Source organism: Equus quagga, chromosome 8 (genome assembly GCF_021613505.1).
Source record: "Equus quagga isolate Etosha38 chromosome 8, UCLA_HA_Equagga_1.0, whole genome shotgun sequence".
NCBI lineage: Eukaryota > Metazoa > Chordata > Mammalia > Perissodactyla > Equidae > Equus > Equus quagga.
Genome location: NC_060274.1, coordinates 126875903 through 126897928, shown reverse-complemented (window position 1 = coordinate 126897928; position 22026 = coordinate 126875903). Strand labels below are relative to the sequence as shown.

Sequence of the window (22026 nt, the reverse complement as noted above, 5' to 3'; positions counted from 1 at the left end):
AGGGAGATCACCAACCAGTGGGGAGGGGAGAGGGGTGGAGGAGAGCAGAAGGGGGCCCAGGCAGGAGAAGCAGTGGGCGAAGGTCTGGGGCAGGCCTGGACCTGGCACATCAGAGGAGTTGCCCAGAGCTCAGGGAAACCGCACAGGTGTCTCAGGCGATGGTCCTCGGTGGGCACCACTCAGTGCAGTGTCCCTCATGGACATTCGGGGAAATGCTATGGCCATTACTCCCGGACTGACCGCCTCTGCTCCCCACTTCCCTGCTGGAACCTGTGTGGCCTTCACCTGAGGTGGGTCCACATGCTGTTGGATCTGCCTGACCGGTGGCTGGTTTATCAGCAGCAGATGGAAAAGAGCAGTTCCATCCAGAAAAGCAGGTTTTTCTCCCAAACAACGAACAATGGAACCCTTGCAGCCTACCCTTCTGGAAGTTTCCACTGTGCAGCTTTTGGCAGGCCCTGATCCACCTCTGCATTGTTTGGGTTTGTTGAGAGTACTGAGCACCCAGATAACAGCAGCCCCTGGGGGGTTTGCTCTTCTTCCAGGCTGATACAAGAGAAGCCAGGCAGGAGGCTCCGAGAGGGACTTCTCGGGGTCACGTGGCCAGGAGGGTCCCTTCTGGCTCCACGGTTGTCTTCAGAAGATGAGCTAGATAGAATGGAGCTGGGTGTGCTTTTCTCCTTGCTTGACACCCCCACTGCCGCCCTCCTCCTCTAGCTCCACCACCCTCTGAGATGTTTTCCGCAGAATCTTTCCTGAGCTCTCCAGGACCTGCCCTGGGCTCCCTCATTTTCACAGTAAAACGATAACTCAGCACAGAGTCTGGTTAGTCTGGTTGGACTGTCTCGTTAGATTCAAGTGTGGACACTGTGCCTCATTCTCTCTGCCTGTGACAGGTCTCTGGTCATTACCCAGATTCATGTTCCCCATTTTCCTCAATAACAGGACCCTGGTTTTCATTGTGTGGCAGTGTATATGGCTCGATAGGGCTTGTGACAATGTTATTCAGTGGGCTATAAATGGGGATGTCGTTTAGACTTATGGTAAAGCCTCTTAAAAGAGGGTAAAGTTGAATCCCCCTTGGTCCCTTTTTCCTTTCCCCTGCCTTGAATTTAGAAATGTAGATATGATGGCTGGAGCTTAGCAGCCATCTTGGACCCTAAGGTGACTGCTGCAGATGGAAGGCACACACTGAATTTAGTAAAGAATACAGATAGGGGCCTGAATTCACATTGCGAAGCTGCCATAGGAGCTCTGGACTGCCTACCTATCAGGCATATTTTGTGTGAAGGAGAATGAACCTCTATCTTGCTTAAGCCACTGTTTTTGTTAAATGAGGACAAACTTAATCCTAACTGATACAGCCTAACATGGAACTTGATCCATACGAAGCACTTAAGAATTACTTGAGGACTGAGCAAGTGATCTGTGAGTCTCTCCTCGTTTGTAGATGTGGCCCCATCAGACTGAGGATACTGAGGCACGGGTGGGTGAGGGCTACTGAGGCTGGGATGAGGGACCTGTCTCTGAGGTCATCCTGTTCACCTTTGTCCACCTCCGTGTTCCCTAGAGCTGTGTGTCCGCTTCACTACAAGCAGACTCACTTTAAGAAAACTGATATTCTAAGTTCTAAAAAAAAGAAAAAAGACCTATGGATGCTTTATACTAATAGGTCATTTGTTTGAAATTGCTGTATCCCTTTCTGTGGGTTTTAAAATATGGCTTTAGTTTGAGAAGATTCTACCGCAGAGTGAGAGGGATGGTATTTCAGCTAAAGGCACGCAGGCAAACTTCACACTGGCCTCTGGGCCACTGAGTCGCTCTTGGAAGCAGACGGTGCAGTCTGGACTCTGTACCAACCAGGTGTTGACACATTCCTTTCTGTGATGCGTATCTGGCTGCACGTCATTGGGTAAGCCAGAAACCAGCAATGAATCTGTCTGATAAGTGCATTTCTTTGCAGGTGTGTTATGCTGGTGCTGAAAATGGTGTGAAGATGTAAGATATGGCTCCTAGCAGCCTGTGGTTTGGTTGGAGGGTGAGGAACTCCTGCCCAAAGAGAAGGCCCTGGTGACAGGCATGGTGGGATGGTGTCTGCGCTGGCCCTCAGGGTGAGGCTGGATTGGTGGAGACATGGGGGGCAGTCAAAGAAAAGCCCAGAAAGAGAGGATGGGACGAGTTTTAGAAAACCTAGAATGCCAGGCTGAAGAGTGAGCCAAAGGAACTGGGACTCCCAGAAGGGGTGTGAGCAGGGAGGGTGTTGGGAGAGGGGCTCCGGGAAGGAGAGCTAGAGGCTTCGCCAGAGGGGAGCTGGTCCTACGCGGGCGCGGGCAGAGTCCTGCCGGGGCCTCCGCTGCAGCCTCCCTTATCGTCCCCGAGAGAGGGCCTCCGGGGTTTCTAGCCTCTCCTCTCCCTGCCCCTTGTCTGTGGGCAGCCTCGTCGCTCTGAGCCAGAGTGTCTCCTAAGCTGATGTCTCCCAGCACCTGCCATGTGTGGGCCCATGTCGCTGGCCTTGAGAGACAGATGTCAGAGGCCAGAGGCTGTGCAGCAGCCGACCAGGAGCAGGAGCGAGTCATCTGAGGAGCAGAAGAAGGCCAGTGTGGGAAGGGGCTGGGAGCTGGAACGCGGTGGGGACCTTGAGTGCTGGCCTGGGTGGTTGGGACATCACTGTGAGCTGTCAACGATGATGTCCCATGGCATGGCTTCTGAGATATTAAAGCAGGTAGAGTAGATGGTGAGGGTAGTGTTCCCTCTTTACAGACAGGGGAACTGAAGCCCAGAGAGGCCAAGAGATGTGTCAGTCACACGTGTCTAGCCCCTTTCCAGGCAGCGCTGGGCCCTTGGGGAGCCTGGACACTCTTTCCATGGCTTCCCTCTAATGAATATGCATAACTGTGCGCTGCTTCCCCCGCCCGTCTCCTGCAGTAACACGAAAGGCATTCCCTTTACCGCATTCTTCATCCCACTCCAGCCGCTACCGTAGGCTGCTTGTGAGTCACAGAGGATATTGAGTCCCAAGTCCCCTCTGTCCTCCCTGCTTCTCATTCCTGGGTGACTCAGCCTGGCCACAGAGTAGCCAAAAGTGATCGAAAGGGACAACGGAAGTGGCTGAGCCTAGAGGTGACCTCTGAGCAGCTGTGGCTAGTCACCCGGAGGAGATGCCCAGATGGTACCACAGGAAGACAAATCACCATGTCCTGAGACTGCCACCTGTGGGCCGGGCCCCCCAAGGTGCACTAAGCCTGGGGGGTGATTACCCTCGCCTTCCAGAGCCCTTCCAGGGTCTCCCTGCTCAGGGATATGCTGCTACACCCGCCTCCCATCTCCAGGATCGCCCCCCACAGTGGGGCTCCCCGGGCTGGTGGTGGTCACTTGGAGTCCACCCTGTGCTGATGGCCAGGTCCAGGCGCTCCTGCCTCTGGACTTGTTGCTGCCATATGGGGCTCAGGTCCGCTCCTCCTGGGAGGTCCCGGCACACCCCCAATGGATCTGCTTCAAACTCCTCCTGGACAAACACCTTTCGGCTCCACCTTGTCGACACTTGACTAACAATGCGGTACTAACTTTTAAAACCTTGTCAATGTAAATTTTACTAAAGTAGAAGCATCCAGAAACGTGTTCAGATCATAGGCGGTGAATTTGCGCAGTTTGAACATGCTCATAGAACCGACACGCGGATCAAGGAACAGCATCCGCAGCCCCCCAGAAGCCTCCCCCACACCCCCGCAGTTCCCTCCCCCCAGGATTAGCATTGTCTGGCTTCGAACTTTATATGACAGGTCTATACAAGGTCTATTTTTTGTCCGGCTTCTTTCACTGGAACATCAGGAGATGCAGCCATGCCAGTGTTGTTACTAACATTCATTCACTTTCGTTGCTGGATCATTGCTCCACCACCCGCATGGACCACAACTCCTCCATCCACCCACCAGCGAGTGGGCACTGGGCGGTCTCCAGGTGGGGGCTCTGACAGGGCGCTGCTGTGGTGATCTTGTCCATTTATGTGTGTTTCTGTTGGATACAGCCCAGGGCTGCTGGCGCTAGGGGAGCAGATGTGCAGCCTGGGTAGATATTGCGGCATCAGCTGTGCGCACCCTGCCTCCCCGGCGAGTCTGTAAGCGAGTGTCTTCATTTCCACGTGCTCCCTAACCTGGAGCCTTCACTGCACAACCAGCCTCCTCCTGCCCGTCATCCAGCTCTGCACAAATGCAGGTGTTTTTCCTCACCTGGTAATTGAGGTGACGAGGCCCCCCCCCAGGTTCCTCTGGGGCAGTGCCCAGCATGCCACATCCTGATCCACTTCCCCACCAGCAAGGACTCAGGCGCAGCCCGGAATAGCACACGATGAGGACAGCAGGCGGGGACCCCCGGGGGGCGGGGAGGAGCTGCGCTCTCTAAGGCAGCCTTCTTCCTGGGGCTCAGCGTTTGGGGTTTGTTTCTGACTGGGAACTGTAGCAGGACCTAGTGTGTAACCACCAGCTGTCGCTATAGCAACTCCTCACTTCCAGCAGCCTCACACTAAAAATAGATCACCTTCATCCCAGGATAAAAAAATCAAAGAACATCGAACGGGGGCGGGGGCAGGCCGGTCTGCTCAGCCGCAGGTCCCCAGAAGGGTTTCGAGGGGCACCAGTGTGGCTGCTAGGGGCCTTTTTAGCCACCTACCTGAAGCGGGGCGGACCAAAGTGGATGGCAAGTCTGCCTGCGAGCGTTCTCAGGCCCACAGGGACGGGCCCATCTCCCCTGCTTTTGACCTCGTGTTGTCATCTCCTTTATAGTCTGAGCCACAGAATTTAATACTGAATTATAAACAGTCATTTCATTTGGGCTTATTCAGTTTCTTAATCTTAAATCTTAATTCTTCTATGGGATCGTAAATATTTTTCAAGGTCAAATACTTAATTAGCAGGGTGGTACGTGAATTCAAAATCCTGTCATATGAAAAGGAGTTGAAAGACTTGGAAATGTTGGCGTGGACAGGGGTGAACCCGGGGAGGGGTGGGGACGTCTCCCGCGGTGTGAAGGCCTGTCGCACTGATGCAGGATTCCCTCGTTCTCTGGCATCCCCTAGGAAGACAGAACTCAGCTCCAGGGGAGGAGAAATACTCCCCCATGAAAATATATGTATTTTTAATGCCTTTTATTCCGTTTAAAAAATCTTAAAAGTAAGATAGCGCTTTGAAATGTTTGAAAGCTGGGCAAAATCTGACATGGCCAGCATCCACAAGGCCCTCTCGCGGGCCTCTAAGGAGGACAACGTGTAGAGATGGTGGCTTCGGGCAGGGGGTGCCCCGTGTGGACAGGGCCCAGCCGAAGCGGGCTCAGGGTGGGTGGCAGTCCTCCAAAGGTGGCTGTGAAGACTCACTGTGCCGCCCTGAGCACCCTGCCCCGTACACAGTAGGCCTTCAGCTGTGTTAGTGGTTATCGCCCAGGATGTTCCAGCCGAGGACGGGTTTTTTTTTTTTTTTTAAGTTTTGGGTTTTTTTTTTTAAGATTTTATTTTTTTCCTTTTTCTCCGCAAAGCCCCCTGGTACGTAGTTGTGTATTCTTCACTGTGGGTCCTTCTAGTTGTGGCATGTGGGACGCTGCCTCAGCGTGGTTTGATGAGCAGTGCCATGTCCGCGCCCAGGATTCGAACCAACGAAACACTGGGCCGCCTGCAGCGGAGTGTGCGAACGTAACCACTCAGCCACGGGACCAGCCCCCGAGGACGGGTTTTTACAGGTTGGATGGGAGACTTGCTGAGGTGCTCTCTGAAACAGAACGGAGATGTAGGCAAGAACAAGAAGCGAGCTGAAACGTCGGGTGGTCGGAGCCAGCGGTGCAGGATGCAGCCCTTTGTGCACGGGCAAAGGGCAGGCAGGGGCACCATGGGTCCCTGGGCTGGGACCTCCCTAAGGAGCCCCCTCTCTGCTCCACGGGACCCCTCACTGCCTGTGAGCCACACATGGCGACTCGTAGTGTGATATGCCCACTCCTTCTTTTGCATTTTTTATATTTTGGTAAAATATACACAACATAAAATTTACCATTCTAACCATTTTTAAGTGTACAGTTCAGTGGCATAAACTATTCACATGACTGGGCAATCATCACCACTATCCATCTCCAGAACTCTCTTCATCTTGCAAAACTAAAACTCTGTCCCCATTCCTCCCCTCCCCCAGCCCCTGGCAGGACCTATTCTACTTTCTGTCTCTGACTCTGACTAGCTCGTACCTCACCTAACTGGAACCATACAGTGTTTGTCTCTTTGTGTCTAGCTTACTTCCCTTAGCATAATGTCCTCAGGGTTCATCCCTGCTGTGGCATGCATCAGAATTTCCTTCCGTTTTAAGACAGAATTCTGTTATGTGTAGATACCACATTTTGCTTATCTGTTCACCTGTCAGTGGACATGGTCATCTCTCCCTGCCTGGATCGTGAGCCCTTCGAGGCAGTAATGGGCCTCGTTCCTCTCAGCCTAGGCCTGGTTGTGGCACCCACTCCGCGTACGGTGAAATGAATGGCCCCACGGCTGCCATGCCCCTCCAGGGCTGCACCGCACGCCTGTTGGCCGAGAGGCATCATGACGCCATGGCTGTGTGTAATGGGGAGGTGCTGGGAGCCTGGAGGCCTCGTCTGAGTTATTGCTGGGGTGTCAGGCCTGTGGGGCTCTGAAGGAGCAGCCACCTGCCACGTGACGAGGACACAGTGCGCACCCCCTACCCACAGTCTGATTTCCTAAAGGTACAACTTTCCGCTCAGTCGCATGCCAGAGCTTTTAGGTCCTGGCATCACCCTCTGTCACAGCATCCCTCGCAGAGGCCTCTGTGCCTCTTCAAGCCTGTACCAATCGGCTCTTAACAGCTAAGCACAATTAGCTTATCACAGAGGGAGGCACCGGAAGTGGGTGAGGAGGAGTGACTGGATTAGGAAATGTGCAGGGGGCTGCAACACTGGGCGTGGCCTGGGTGGTGGCCTGGGGGCACAGGGTCCTTAGAGAGGGTCCAAGAAGCCCGGGAGGCTTTCAGGGAGGGAGGCAGTGGGACTTGGAGACATGCCTGGCATTTGCTGCAGGTGAGTGAGGACCAGCCCTGCCTTTTGACTGGTCTTTTGAGTCTTCCAGGCCCAGGGGGCTATGAACAGCACAGCCGCAGGAGTCACCTCCTTCCCTGGGTCCAGTGTCTCCAGGATCAGGACAGGGCTGACTCACTGTGGAGACACTCACTCCTGGGCTTGCCAAGAGGAGGGAGAAAGGGCTCTGGGGGCTAGAAAGAGCACGAATGGTGTGTTTGGTTTATTTGGCTGAAACATGGACCCAAAGGTGCCCACACTAAATGGAGACGAAAAGCCAGACGTGCCCTGGGGTGCGAGAGAGGCAGGTTCCCAAAGGCTTACGAGATTGGAACGCTAGTGTAGGTTATCAGGAGTGACCTTCTCACCCCTCTGTCGGGAGCATCCAGAGGACACACCTTTCACCACGACTGTGACAGATAATTTGTGAGGGGAGCCCAGAATCCTTGAAGAGCTCTGTGGTCGCTCTTCTCAGTAGGTCAGAAGTTAGAGCGGGAACCTCAGCCACCGAACTGGAAATCCTAAGGGTGATGGGGATAACCGGATCCCTGGATGGCAGGGCCAAGAAGCAGCACTTCGTCACCAAAGACAAGCTGGGCGTGGTGATGGCAGGGACGGCAGTCAAAGCCACAGTGAGAATGGTCTGACCGCACAGACTTACAGTGTCGGCTAGCTGATCGGTGTTCCTAGAAGTGAGAGAGATGGGAAGCCTACTGAGTTCTTACTTGATCTGCATAAGCAGAAGAGTTCTTGGTCAAGTGAACAGAAGTCTAACTCGGATCATAAAAGCAGAGTCAGTTCCCAGCCTGGGGCCAGTTTACAGACCTAGGGCCCCTCAAATGAAGGGGAGGCTGGGTCCCCATGAGGAAGGACCCGTTACAATACTGAAAGTGTGTGTTGTTACTCTTTCCCCCAGCCCTCTCCAAAGGGACCTTTCCCCACGGCCTTTACCATGGTGACTGCGTTGGGAAAAGGTAATAATTAGCCTCTTCAGAGATGACTGGACCCTGAATCTGAACTGACACTAACCCCAGAGACGCAAGGCATCGCCGTGGCCCACCCATCCCAGCAGGAACTTATGGAGGAGAAAGAGCTGACGGCTCCAGGCTCCAGCGTAGATCGCTAGCTCCCGCTCAGTGGAGGGCAAAGCCTTTCCTGTCTGGAGTCCTCGGTTTCCCGTTTCTGGAGGGGAGACCTCAGGGAGCGGCAGGGAGGGGCTGGGGTGGGGCTGACGGAGCTCAGAAGTGGGGAGCCAGTTAGAGGACTCAGAGGCATTTGGGGAAGTGGGGAAGGTCATTCAATCAGGACCTGCGGGCCTGCATCTATCTAATCAGCTTTGGGGTGTGTGAGCAGCACATCCATAATAAGAAAGTGCCGGCTGATGTGACAGCCCAGGAGCCGGATGGGTGCCGAGCTGTCGGCTGACGGGGAGGCAGAAGCGCCCGCTCTCGAGTCCCCTGCCCGCACAGACCCCCTCCAGCGTCACAGCTGCTGCCTCACTTTGTCCCCCCAGAACCCACTGGTTTCAGAATAGGGGGAGTTCTGCCTTCCCTTCTCTGCCCTCAGTGACTCTCCTTCCTTTATCAGAGCAAAGCCCTTCTTTCCACAGTGAGAGATAAGCCCCCAACAGGAGCCCTGGGGAGAGTGACTGAGAATAGATCCTTTTGCAGGAGCAGGTCTGGATGCCGAGGGGAGGAAAGGAACCCAAGGGCGCTGTGTCCTTGCATCAGGGAGGAGAAGATTGGTGGGGTGGGAGGGGCGGGGCAGGTGGAAGACGACGGAGGAATTTTCAGACAGTCCTACAAGCACAGCTGTGCCCAGCGCCCAGCGTTGGTCTCGTAGGCCCCCAGCCACAGGTAGGGAGGAGCGCTTAGAGTTGCTCAGAGGATTCATGCCAAGGACAGTCCCAGGCCCCTTGGCTAGGATGCTCAATCTTTGTGCTACGTCCACAGGGGATGTACAGTGGGAAGGAATCTAAAAGGCCCTCGGCCCAGCCTCCTGCTTCCAAGAAAGTGAAATATCGTTGCACCTGTTTTACAGATGAGGCATCTGGGGCTCAGGTTATGTGATTTGCACAATGCCAAGGAGCTGAAAATGTTGGAATTTCACAGATCAGCTTCAGTCCCTAACATAGTATTGTTTTGTTTAAATACATATGCAACTGAATAGGTAATACACGTGCATGTTAGAACATTCAAAATGTATGAAAAGGTATGTGGTAAAAAGTCAGACCTTCTTCCACCCGGGACCCCGGTCTCTCAGAGGCTGCAGTTACTGCGTTTCCTTTCCGAGATAACCTACGCATGTACAAGCTTTTTAGTTTTGTGTACAGATGGAATCATATCATACATACTGTTCTACAACTTGCTTTTTAACCGCTTAGCAGTTTCTGCTGGCAGTCATTTCCTGGTAGTGTGGGAGAAGATGCCTTGATCATCTTCGTGGTTGTATAGTACTCCGTTATAGAGCCAGTCTATGAATCACTGAACCCGTCCTCTATTAATGGAGCTGTTCTCAGTCCTTTGCTAACACAAAAAAAGTTGCAACAAATATCGTTTTACACACTTTTTGTGCGTATGTGTCAATATATCTGTGATATAAACTCCTAGGAGTAAAATTGTTGGCTCAAAGAATGTTTTTCTGGTTTTTATTTTTAAGATTGGCACCTGAGCTAACATCTGTTGCCAATCTTCTTGTTTTTTTCTTCTTCTTCTCCCCAAAGCCCCCCACTACATAGTTGTATACTCTAGTTGGAGGTCCTTCTGGTTGTGCTAGGTGGGACGCTGCCTCAGCATGGCCTGACAAGCAGTGCCGTGTCCATGCCCAGGATCTGAACCAGTGAAACCCTGGGCCGCTGAAGCAGAGCACACAAACTTAACCCCTCAGTCACAGGGCCAGCCCCTGTCTTTCTGTTTTGATAGCTGTGGCCAAATTGCCCTCCACGGAGGCTGTCCCATGTCTATTCTCACCTAAATGAGAGCTCGGGTCCCCCACATCCTGGTTTCAGAACTGCACTGTGATGCATGGCTGTGGCGCTAGCCCAGGGGCAAGGATGTGTGCCTGAGGGCGCGGCTGCCTGATCAGAACCCACCCTCACCTGGATCTGTGAGCGCCCTAGGGCCTGACAGTGGAGACGCCCCTCCCTGTCCTGGCTCAGCCCATGGCTCCTGCCTCCCGCCTCTCTGTAGCCTGTGCTCCAGGCTGCCTCCACTACTCCGCCCAGCTCTAAACCTGCTGTGTGAGCTCGGGGATCCTGGGTCATCCTAGGGGGTCCTGCCTGAGTCACCCCCTCCTTTGGAAGTCCCTCCCCCAGGGGGGTTTTCTGGGCCCTCTCCCTGCAGCCACCGTGCCCCCCCCCCCCTTTCCATTCCTTCAAGCCACCTGTAGTGCTCCTGCACAAGGGCTTACTGTCAGGAATCCTTGTCACCAGTGTCCTGGTCTGTCTCCACCACTAGCCTGCAAGACCCTTTGGTCTCCATGTCTTCAGCCCTGAGATCCTTGCTTGAATGAATAAATGAAAGAAGCCAGGGCTCCTTCCGTTCCAGGAAATGCGTCCTGCTGTGGATTCCAAGTCATTTGTCCGCCAGCTTGGGTTCAAGAAGCTTCAGTAACTCTGGAGATTTGAATATTTCTAATCTGTTCTATGGAATGTGGCCCTGAGCCAACAAGATCTTATCTTCCCTCTGGTTAGATCTTTCATCTCAGTGCACCCTGTGAGACCTGGAGCCACCTGGCCTCGCCCTGGCCTCCCCTCCACATGTCCACACCAGCCTGATGCTCCCAATCTCCTCTTTTGCACTCCTTTCAAGAAATACATGTAACTTGAGATATAACTCACATCCCATACAGTTCACTCAGTTAAAGCGTACAATTCCGTGGTTTTTAGTATCTGCACAGTTATGAATCCATCATCACCATCAATTTCAGAATATTTTCATCCCCACTGAAGAAACCCTGTACCCTTTAGCCATCACCCCCCGTTTCCTCCCACCATCCCCCACTCTCGCAGCCTCTGGCAACCAGTGCTCACTTCTGTCTCCGTGAATTTGCCTATTCTGGACATTTCATGTAAATGGAACCCTTGGATATGTGGCCTCTGTGATGGGCTTCTTTCACTCAGTGTCATGTTTTTAAACTTTTCAGTCTTTCCCCAAGCAGCCAAGAAATCGGGAACCCTCAAAGTTTGGGGATAACCCACTAGTGTCCCTGAACTTGGCTCCACAGGAGGAGGGTACCAGGGGAAGCCAGACTTCTATAAGATAGCCAAGTGACAAGGGAGACCTCTCTGCTCTCTTGGCCCTGTCAGATCTGAAGATAGGTGTTAAAATAGGTATTAAATACAAAATAGTATTAGGCATTACACCTACCTGTAGGAGCTGTTCCAGCAGGATTTTGCAACGTAGGTAATATTAACATGCAGGAAACAGCAGCCAGCTCTCTCACTAAGGGCTCCAGCCAGTGCTTGAGGAATTCTGCGAGGGTGACAGGTGGGAAGGAGTAGTCAAGGAAGGTTGCAAGGAGGAGGTGGCCCTTGAGCTGGGCCTTGAAAGGGCAGCAGGGCTTGGACCGGCAGATGAGGGGGAGGAATTCTAGGTCTGGGCTAGAGCGTGGTGTTTGCACAGGGTCGCCATGGGGACCAGGGGTACATGAGTCACAGTCGAATGGTCAGGACAGACAACATCCACGAAAGCAATTTGAAAGCAAACTCAATAGTCTGTAAATGCATGACGGGGCACTGGCCTGTGGTTGTGAATACGCAAAGGCAAAACATACGTCCCTTTCAGACAAACTAAATTTATGCTCGGATCTTAGAGACGCCCACCTTGCTGCTCCCCAGCCCCTAGGGCAGAACATTCTTGATGTCCCCATATGGTTCCAAGTGCGTGCCCCTGCTATCACAGGTCCAGCAGCCAAGGGGACCTGGAGCGTGCAGCACAGTGGTGGCACCACTCCTGCGGGAGCTGGCAGTTACTCTGGGTCCTGGACGAGAGGGAGTGCTCACGGGAGCCAGGTCTGAGGTCACTCAGCCACAGGGCCGGCCGGCTACTGCATCATTCTGCTGGCCTCTGGTCCCGGTCCTGTCGTGGGTTTTGAGCCTCAGTCCTAAATGGAAAGCAGTTCCAGAAAGACGGATGAGACAGTGTCGGAAATAGGAAGGGGGCATTTTCGAGCATGGAGAGGGGAGAGGGCCCCATCAGACAGATGCGGGCTCTGCAGGACGCGGGACTGATGGGATGTGAGCAGCACAGGGCTCTGGCGCCTATGTCCACAGTGGGCGATGCTGAGGAAGGAGAGAAAGGGGGAAGCGCAGGCTCGGGAAGGGGACTGGGACTGGGCTGAGCTGAGGAGTCAAGGGACTGGCAAGGGCCCGTCCTGTGGGCACACAGGGACATGCACCTCCCTCGGCTGCTGCCCCGGGCCTGAACAGTTGCAAGGACCTGGGAGTCATCCTGGTGCTCGTGGAGCTGTCTGTTCTCCACACAATTCACGTGTCCACTGTGGTATGTTTCCAGTTGTGTCTCCTGAATGAATGGATCCTGTGCTTGGACAGTAAAAACCAGATACCACTTCTCTTACTCTGGGAAACAGAGCCAGAAACCGAGACTCAGGGCTGAGGGGCGGGGGTGCTTTTAATTATTTGGAAGGTGACCCTGGCTAGCAGGGAGGGTGTGGGAAGAGGGAGGGGCCCCATGGGTGCATTACTGTGGTTATGGGGTAGGTCCAGGCTGGTAGAGGATCACCCCAGGGTGTTAATGCCGCTGTGCTTCAGGGCCAGGCTGAGCTGGGGGCTGAATGGACACCTGTGGCTTCAGGGAAGCCCCTGTCTGCATGGGGGAGTGTCCACCACAGCTGCCTGGGAATCAGAGGTGGCCCGGGGGATGAGCCCTGGGTCCACAAGCCCCTGCCTCACCACGTCAGGTTGCCTCAGGAAAGACAGGGTTGGAGACTAGCTCTGTCCCCTTCTGCCCGTCTCTGTCCCCCTCTGCCTCCCTCCATCCCTCTTTTTCCCCCTCTACCCACCCTGCTCATCTCTAGCCTTCTCTGTCCCCTTCTGCCCATCTCTGTCCCCTTTTATCCCCCTCTTTCCCCATCCCCTTGTCCCCCTCTGCCCTCCTGTGCCCGTTTCTGTCCCCCTCTGTCCCCCTCTGCCCAACTCTATCCCCTTGTCCCCCTCTGCCCTCCTGTGCCCGTTTCTGTCCCCCTCTGCCCAACTCTATCCCCTTGTCCCCCTCTGCCCTCCTGTGCCCGTTTCTGTCCCCCTCTGTCTCCCTCTACCCATGTCTGTTCCCCCTCTGTCCCCCTCTGGACTTGGACTCCCGGCCCCTTCTTACCAGTGTGCATCTTCTAGAGCTTGACGGTGCCTTGTTTTCAAAACAGACGACTCTGAGTGCTAGTCTTCAGGGTGTCAAGGTCTGTTCTATCTATTTTAAGAAAATTGTTTTCCACAAATAGCAGTAAGAACACAGTTTGTGTCACACACACAAAGCTTCAGTTGCCTGCAGACCAGACTCCTCAGCTAGTGGCCTCGGCTCACCCTGACAGGCCACGATGTTGTTGTATTAGATAGCATCTCCTCTGTAGGGTGCTTGGGATCTGCGAGCAACAGAAAGTCTAACTCGAACTGGCTTGAACAATAATAATATTTGTCTCGGGACAGGAAGTCCAGGGAGGGGCTGTGTTCTTTCTCTGAATGTCCGTTTCGTCTTCTGCTACCTTTCCTAGTGGTCACAGGTGGCTGCCAGCAGCTAGAGCAGTTTCTGTGTCCATGTCCTGGGAGAAGAAGAAGAAGAAAGAACACCCCCCACCCTGGAATGGAGGCGCCCCGCCTCAGCAGCGCTCACCCAGGGCCAGGGTCAGTGGCCAGGCCTGTCTCAACTCCCAGGTTGTCAGCAAAGCCGGCTGACCTAGGGCCAGAGCTTGGGCGGAGCGGGGCTGGGCTGGGACTATCCCCTAAGTGCCCCAGGCAGAGCCAGTCCAGACAGCAGGGAGGAGTCCGGGGTAAGGCACAGACTGAAGGTATGACCTCTCCAGTAGTCCCCCCCAGGACGTGCCAGCTGTCTCACAGGCAAGGTGGGCAAGGGAGCCAGTGAAGTGCAGAGACTGAGGCAGGCCTCTGTCCAGTTCCTTGGTGAGGACAAACAGGGCCCCAGGCCCAAGTGGGTTCTGCTCAGCAAGACAGGAGTGATAGTGTTGGGAATGAGCCTGCGTCCTGTTGGCAGAGGGAGCAGGAGCAGGCGGGGGTGGGGGCGCCTCCGGGCTGGATGCAGGCCTGACACCTGGGGGCAGAGTGGCCGGGGAGAGCCTCAGATGGCAGCATGGTTCTGAGAATGTTCCCACCGGGTAGATGGGGCCTTGCTCCTTCAGGTGCCATGTCCTGCAGGAATAGGCCTCCACACGCGCCCACGCACTCAGTTGTGGGCGGGAGCAACCCGGGGCTGGAGGGGCATGGCCTCTGTGTGAAGAGGGAGCGAGTGGGGGCGGCTGTGGTGCAGGCCGGTGCACGCTCGCCGCTGCAGGAGGTCTGAGCAGTGCATTTTCGTGACCCCCATAGTCCTTACATCCCTCCTGCCCAAGGCGGTAACTTGTTCAAGCAATTGCGCCAGGAGTGAGCACAGCAGGTGAATGCAGCGACCCCCCGCCATGGGCCAGGGGGCTGCGGAGGCCTCCTCATGCTGTGGGACTTTGCTGTCTGGCACTTAACACGACGTCTGTTGCTTAGTTTTCATAAGGTATGTCTTGTCTCTGAGCAACCTGTGGGAGGGAGAGACATTTCATGTTTCTCCTTCAATGCTTCCATTTCCCTGAGCTCGCTTAATAGGGCCTTAATGAATATTGGTCAAGGGATCGATAAGTGAGCACAGAGAGAGTAGAAATCCGCTGTGGATGAGAAACCACGCAGTCACACGGCAGGCTCGGAGCTCCGGAAGACAGTGAGACGGGCAGCCCTTTCCGACCCAAAAGGCTGCTGCTGAAAAGAGAGAGGATGCGAGCTCTCAAATAGCACGGCGAGGCGGGCCAGGCCTGCTTTCAGATGTGGCCAGCGAGACCTAGAGAATCCATCAGGAAATTCAGAGGAGTCAGCTTTGGACTCCGTGGAAAGGGGAGGCATCCACGGCCTGGCATCAGTTAGAGTCTTAGCCACAGGCCCAGAAATTAGTTTTAGCTGGTTTGAATAGAAAGAAAAAAAATGTATCAAGTAGCTCACAGAATCCCCAGGGTGCAAAGAACCAGGCTGGGTATTCCCGAGAAGTGCCCAAAGTCACTTCCAGAGCAGGGACAGTGGACTCCCACACAGCGCTGGACACAGAGGCTGCCACCCACTGCCAGGCTATGGGCACACCAAGGGACCTCTGCTGCTGCTGTGGACCGAACTGTGTCCCTCCACTCACCCCAAATTCTTACGTTAAAGCCCCAACCCTCCATGGGACTATGTTTGGAGATAGAGCTTTTAGGAGGTAATTAAGGTTAAATGAGGTCATAAGGGTGGGGACCTAATCCAGTAGGATTGGTGGCCTTATAAAAAGAGGAGGAGACGAGATTTCTTTCTCCACCTTATGAAGACAGAGGGAGAAGGCAGCCATCTGTAAGCCAGGAGGAGAGAGCTCACCAGAACTTGACCACACTGGGAACTTGATCTTGGACTTCCACCCTCGAGAACTGTGGGAAGATAAATTTCTGTAGTTTAAGCGCCTCCGTCCGTGGTATTTTGTTGGTAGCCCGAGCACCTTCAGACAGGCCCGGTGTCTGGAAACAGGGGTCCTGCTGTGCACCTGCTTCTCTGCAGCAGGTGTGGGGTCTGCTCAGGACCTCTGTGGTCAGTCCAGGTCTCCTAGTGACCTGCAGCCTCCTTCCTTCTGCTGTTTCCCCACATTCTTGTGGGCCAAGTTGCTGCTGCTCTTGCTTACTGTCAACACCCATTTCCCTAAACGGTTCTAGAAGCTAAAGGTGGCCAACTGCCCCATCCCCCAGGTCAGTGTATCCTCATCTGCCCCGGAGATGTTCCGATCTCTTAGTCAGCTGCTTGCCTCAGGCCTACGTGTTTTCTGCTCTGGGTTTTAGAAACTTTTCCTTAGAGAAATTCAGACCACTAACTGGTAGAATTTCATTAATCCCTCTGCTTTGCGAAATGAATTTCTGCGGAGGCCCATTATAAGCTTGATTATGTCTAAGCCCCAGTTTCCACATCGACGTGATGGGGAAACATGTCCCCCATCTGCCTTTATAAGCGGTTATTATGCAGCAATTCTGTGCAAGGCTGGGTTGAGCTCCGTGCTGAGGAACAAGGTTTGTGACTGCTGGGCTCTGGCGTTCGCGCCCTGAGCTGGTGAGACCAGGACTAGGGGATTCAGTTCCCATCTGGACAGGTGGGCTTGCTCTGCCCAGCCCTGCCCCTTTAATGACTGCCCAGGGTGACACGCACCAGAGGAAAGTCTCTATCCATTCCCTTGGCAAGCTCCCTTCATGTCTGCCAGTGAGAGCTTCCACACTCATCCTCCTCTGGTCTCTGCGTGTTCTTAAAAAGGGATGAGGGAACCTCACATTTAGAGCCGTATCTGACCCCTGAGGGCTAATAGCAAGATGTGAACTCCCTGGCTTGTATGTTGTTTGTTTTTCTACTGGTCACTGGCCCTAAGCGGAAATGCACACAGCTCTACCTAACACCACAAAATGGCAGGGCTCCCTCTGGAAGCCCTTATAACATGTCCATCTTGGGGTACATTTTCCTTAGGCCTTGGAAACCAAACCTAAGTGAAGCAGGTCAATGAGAGCATTGGGTGTTTCATGAGCATTTGCTGTGTGTTGGGCACTTCTCTTATGCTGTCTTGTCTGTCCCTCAGTAGCCTTGTAATATCTGTATCCGGATGGAGACATGGGCTGAGAAAGTACAAGAAATGTGTTCAAGTTGCCCAGCTGGTAAATGGCAGAGTGGGGACCCACTCCCAGGGCTCTCCCCTAGCAGTCGATCCCACACTTCACTGTCCATGATAATCCTTTGGGGGAATTTTGGGAAAAGTGCAGATTCTTGGACTTTACCCCCCAAATTGTAATATACTTGGTCTGAGATGGGGTCCATGAATTTGCATTTTTAACAAGACTTTTAAGTGACACAGACATTAGTGTGACAACACTTACACACTGTCTTCATGAGTTGATGGTCGCTGAAGCTGGGTGATGGCAAAATGGAGGTTTATGATTCTGTTCTACTTTTATATGTGTTTAAAATTTTCCATACTAAAAAGTAAGATCACAGTACTGCGTTACACACATGCAAGAGACCTGGCACTGTGTACTTGAAAAAGCTGCAGATTCATAGCCGGGCTTGCAGTCAGGGGTGTGTCCTATAAGACCAGAATTAAAGAACAGAGTCTGCCTGCTGGGTGTGGGGCGATCAGAGCAAAAGATGACAAAGTCTGCAGTTCCCCCGCTCCCAGAAGACAGTTTAGGGCATTTAGGGCAATTAGGTTTGCAAACTAGCATGTCTGATTTCTAAGATGTCAGGCTCAGAATTCTGTCTTCACTGATCCCCTTACCTTCTGGGATTTTTGCCCTTGTGTCTTCCTTCTCCATGTTCTACACGTTCTGTTATCCTGCCTCGACTTGATTATCGAGCCCAAGAAAGGAGAAATTGGAAACTGCTTCAGCTCTAAAGGAAGATCCATCCACCAGGCTGAAGAGTGTTTGCAGAGGGAATCAAGACAACACCCACACAACCAGAGGCGCTCACAACTAGAACATACAACTATATACTAGGGGGGCTTTGGGGAGAAGAAGAAGAAAAGAAGATTAGCAACAGATGTTAGCTCAGGTGCCAATCTTTAAAAAAAAAAAATGCTCTTAAAATGATGACACCCAAACCAGCTTGCACCCCTCCGCTCCGTGGCATGGCCCCTTTCTCTGAGTGCACAAGGATGCCCCATAAATATAATTTGCTTTGGGTGCTGGGAGTCTGCTGAAAATATCCTGTACCCAAATGAGTGATGGAAAATGCAAATACAAATGGAATGAATTTGCATGAGTAGAGCATTTTTCTCCTTGGAGTTATCAAGCTGTGCATACGTCTCCATAAAAGAAAAGATCGAGGTAGGAGAGATTGTCACGTCTTCCCTCAGCAAACATGCCGGCACCTCAGTGTGTGGTTGACACTAGTGTCTGTTACCCAGCGTTCACCCCCTTTTGTGGTGATAGGAGCCTAGTTTTGCCCAGGCTCCCCTTGTGCAGCTGGCAGCCCTGGGAACTGTCCCCTTAGTTAGGCCAGTGGACACCTCCTACCCCCAGCGCTAGGGTTGGTTCTGGGGGTGTCAGCTCGTTAGATCCAAGGGCAGTTTGTTTGTTTCATTAATAGGGGTTGGGGACTTTCTCTCTCTCAGTGGACCAGATCGAGGGACCTTGCAGGGCCATCCGCATGGCAGCCATTTGCAGCCTTGTGAGGCCTGAGAATAGGATCAGTTCCAGGGAGAGAGGGGAGATCCCTCTGTGGCTGCCTCCTTTGACTCCCAGAGCCAGCGGCATGGGGGGCCCAGGCTCAGGCACGCAGGCCCCTTCTTGTTCATTCACCGCAGGGCTGGCAGAGCAGTGGGGACACACGGGGCAGGGCGAGGACACGTGAGGGTGGGGGATGCACTGAGCAGCCTGGTGACATTGCACCACGTGACAGGCAGGCTGCGGGAAGAAGGCCGAGTCCCGGGTGGCCAGTCACACCCTGACACTGGATCTTCTCAGCTGCTCGTCACCTGAGAGGCAGCCCAGCTGCTGGGTGGGGGTGAGCGTCACACCAGGAGGCAGCACCAGGAAGTCTCAAGGCTGCTACCAGCTCTGGGTCCCCTCAGGGAAGGTGGGCTCCTGGGGCGACTGCACCAAACACAGCCAGTGGCGCTCCTCCAGCGCTCAGCCTGTGTCACATATTCCCTGGGCCACCACTGGGCTGTGGCGAGGAAGAATCCTCGGGTCTGAAGGTTTCTAGATTGTGGGAGAGACCCCACAGGCCGGCCAGGGCTCTCGTGAAAACTGCATCTGATGTTATAATCTCTCAGTCACCCTGATAAGTAGTCTTCTGTTTCCGTTCAAACATTTCTAGTGCTGGGTAGCTTGTTCACTTACTCTTTCGTTCAACAAAGATTTGTTAACTGTCTGCAGGTTGCCCTTGCTGTGCTCAGTTTCATCATATATAAAATCTACCTCATCGGTTTTGAGGATTAAGTGAATAGACTTAGAGTGTTTAAATACGTTAACCCATTGAATATCAACTAAAATGTTTTCTGAAGTGAATATACCATAGTGCTCAGTAATTATTCCTATTACTATTACTCCTGTCACTAGTACTGTCACTGTCACTAGTACTCCTGTCACTTTTACTCCTGTCACTGTCACTCCTGTCACTTGTACTCCTGTCACTGTCACTTGTACTCCTCTTGCTATCACTAGTACTCCTGTCACTTTTACTCCTGTCACTGTCACTAGTACTCCTGTCACTGTCACTTGTACTCCTGTTGCTATCACTAGTACTCTTGTCACTGTTACTCCTCCTTCTGTCACTGTTACCCCCACGCCTGTTACCTCACTGCTGTGCGTCTCACTGTCAGTGCTCTCCGCCCAGCACCGGTCGGGCTCTGCTGGCACAGAGGTATGGAAAACAAAGCTCCTGGCCTCGTGGAGCTCATGCTGGTGGGAGGAGGCCCAGTGGATTCACTGTTGTTATGTATCCACTTGTGTATTAAGTCGGGCAGCAGCCAGTGGAATGAGGAGAACAAAGCAGGAGAGTGGGAGAGGGTGGTGGGTCTGGGAGAGTCTGGCCAGAGCCGGGGAGGGTGAGGAGAGCTGGGGAAGAGAGGGCAGCAGGTGCAGAGGCCCAGGTGGAAGCCCGGCTGTCACAGTCAGGGCCCGCTGGGCCTGGTGAGGGTGACGGCGGTGGGAAGGGAGTGTCGACAGGCGCCAGGGCGGGATCAGTGGGGCCCGGGGGCCCTGGTACCTTGAGATTTCTTCTAATTGTGATGGGGCTGCCTGTTTCAGGGCTTCAAGAGAGAGAGGGGCCGGGAACCAGCTCTTCTTTCATTGGTGGGTGCAGCCTCTGTGTGCAGGGAATAGAGGGTAGCTGAGCTGTGCGTAGGGGGTCACGGGAGGCTATTGTGTGAGGGGGACAGTGGGGACAGGCCTAGCAGTGGAGGGGATGGAGTGCAGATATGAGCCTGGGGTGTAAGGGCAAGGCGCAGGCAGCTAGAAGGGGCTGAGACGGAATCAGTCTGGGCAGAGCTGGGGTGGGAAAGTCTAGGACCCAGAGGTGGGTTTAGAGTCTGCGTCTGAGACACCTCCTGAAAGTCCGCCTGCCTTTGTCGTATCTCCACGTGCACAGCTGAGCCTGGGCTCCGCGGAGAGGCACAGAAGTGGTCCCTTCCACTTCAGTGGCTGCTGTAACTGGGAAATTGATGTGAAAACGTCTTTATCATCTCTACTCTCTGCTCTTGGTTCATCCTTCTAGACTCTCGACTGCTCTTTAGGGCTCCAATGTTAATGCTTTTCCTCCTGAAAGCCCTTCTGAAAAGTGAAGTGGTCATCAAGTCCCCAGCACTCCATGTCCCGTGTCCTGGTCCCCCGCGCCCAGAATTGAGTGTAGCTTGCCTGCTGGGCTCCAGTCAGAGCGGTCAAGTGCTGTTGCCAGCTCTCCTGTTGGGTGCTCGGTTTAATGGGCACAGCCCAAGGCTCCACTGGCCATCCGACCACCAGCGCGCTGTAGCTTGTTTGGAACTTGAATTATCTGCATCGCTCAGGACTTTCCGTGGATGTAGTTCTGAGCTGTCACCGTCCTGTACTTGGCCAGTTGCATTTTTATACTCAGTTTCTCTATCAAATTTGCCGTGCTGTCCAGACATTTCACTATTCTTCTAGTCATTGCCAGCATTACCTGGGTGACACTGGTGTGAAAAGAGGACAACGTATTCAGTGTGAACAGGCTTTTCTCACGGACGCAGCATCGGCCAAAGCTAACTCTGTGCTGAGATGGTGCTAGCTGCTGCTCGAGGTAACACCAGGGGCACCATGAACCCCTGGCCCAGGCTGTTCACCTTGCTGACTCGGGACCTTAAAATCCAGCACTACGAATTCACTCCTTTGTTAAAGGAGAGGGTCACAGAATTAAAACAACTTTTATGCCCCTTAGAAGATATTTATATTCTCCATTTTCTATTTCCTCCACTTTTCTCCATGGCAAAAAGGCCTCAGGTTGGCATAGGAGGACAGAGAGGCAATGGGATGCCTCATTGAACAGTTTTTGCTGAGGCAAAACCTGACGCCAGTGGTTACTACAACTCTGAGTTCATTAATTAGGCCTCTCTGAGCCTGGTAAAAAAAAAAAAAAGTCACAATAATATTCATTATACTTTTCCTTTACAATACTTAACAGTAACTGGCTACATGGAAAGTAAGGGGGAAAACTATGTGAGCCTTGGAGCCAGACAGTCCTGGGTTCAAGTGCGGCTCAGCCAAGTGACCTTGGGCAGTATCAGGTAACTCCATCTCTCCCTACTTTGGTTTCCCCACCTTACAACAAAGGCATCACCATGCCCTGTGACAAGTGGTGGCTAGAGTCACATACAACGGTGCGTTTACGGTGCCTTGCCGCTGCCAATGCTCTGGACATTGTCCCTACGTGTCCTTACCCCACCGTCTTGGGGTTGGGTAAGAGTTTTCTGGCTAAATATCGACCGTGTTCAATGTCAGCCTTCTGGACCAGTGCCGCCTTTACTTCCTGCTTCGTGTTGGCCCCTGGCGGCCCCCTGGGAGGCGCTGGATCTGCAGGCTCAGCTGAGCCCAGCTCGATCCTTTGTGTGTCCTGTATTTGCCACCGTAGGGGAGCAGGATCTCTCCAAGGGCCCCACCTGGCTCCCCACAGGCTCCTTTCACGGGGCTGAATGGCCGGGATTGGGGGGTGGGGGTGACCAGATGGCTGCGGTGGTTAGAGAACTGGATCACCTGCTC

The 22026-nt window shown here is 53.5% G+C and overlaps 2 protein-coding genes across 27 annotated transcripts in view; one reads left to right on the top strand and one right to left on the bottom strand.

Annotated features, from left to right (window-relative positions):
• Window positions 1–22026, top strand: part of PRKAG2 (protein kinase AMP-activated non-catalytic subunit gamma 2) — a 286173-nt gene that overhangs the window by 120067 nt on the left and 144080 nt on the right. The gene's annotated exons all lie outside the window — the stretch shown is intronic.
• LOC124243670 (uncharacterized) overlaps window positions 1–22026 on the bottom strand; it is a 30727-nt gene that overhangs the window by 5253 nt on the left and 3448 nt on the right. For 2 of the 21 annotated variants that reach the window (XR_006889747.1, XR_006889745.1), the window contains exons 2-6: window positions 17589–20963; window positions 13389–14808; window positions 12454–12634; window positions 11879–12159; window positions 11424–11528 (exon numbers count right to left, since the gene is read on the bottom strand). Coding sequence is in view for 1 of the 21 variants with exons in the window: in XM_046669519.1 (XP_046525475.1) it covers window positions 5591–5753; window positions 7455–7742; window positions 11424–11528; window positions 11879–11925 (603 nt within the window). In the remaining 20 variants the exon portion in view is untranslated. The other 19 variants (XR_006889752.1, XR_006889746.1, XR_006889734.1 and 16 more) reach the window with 19 other exon arrangements.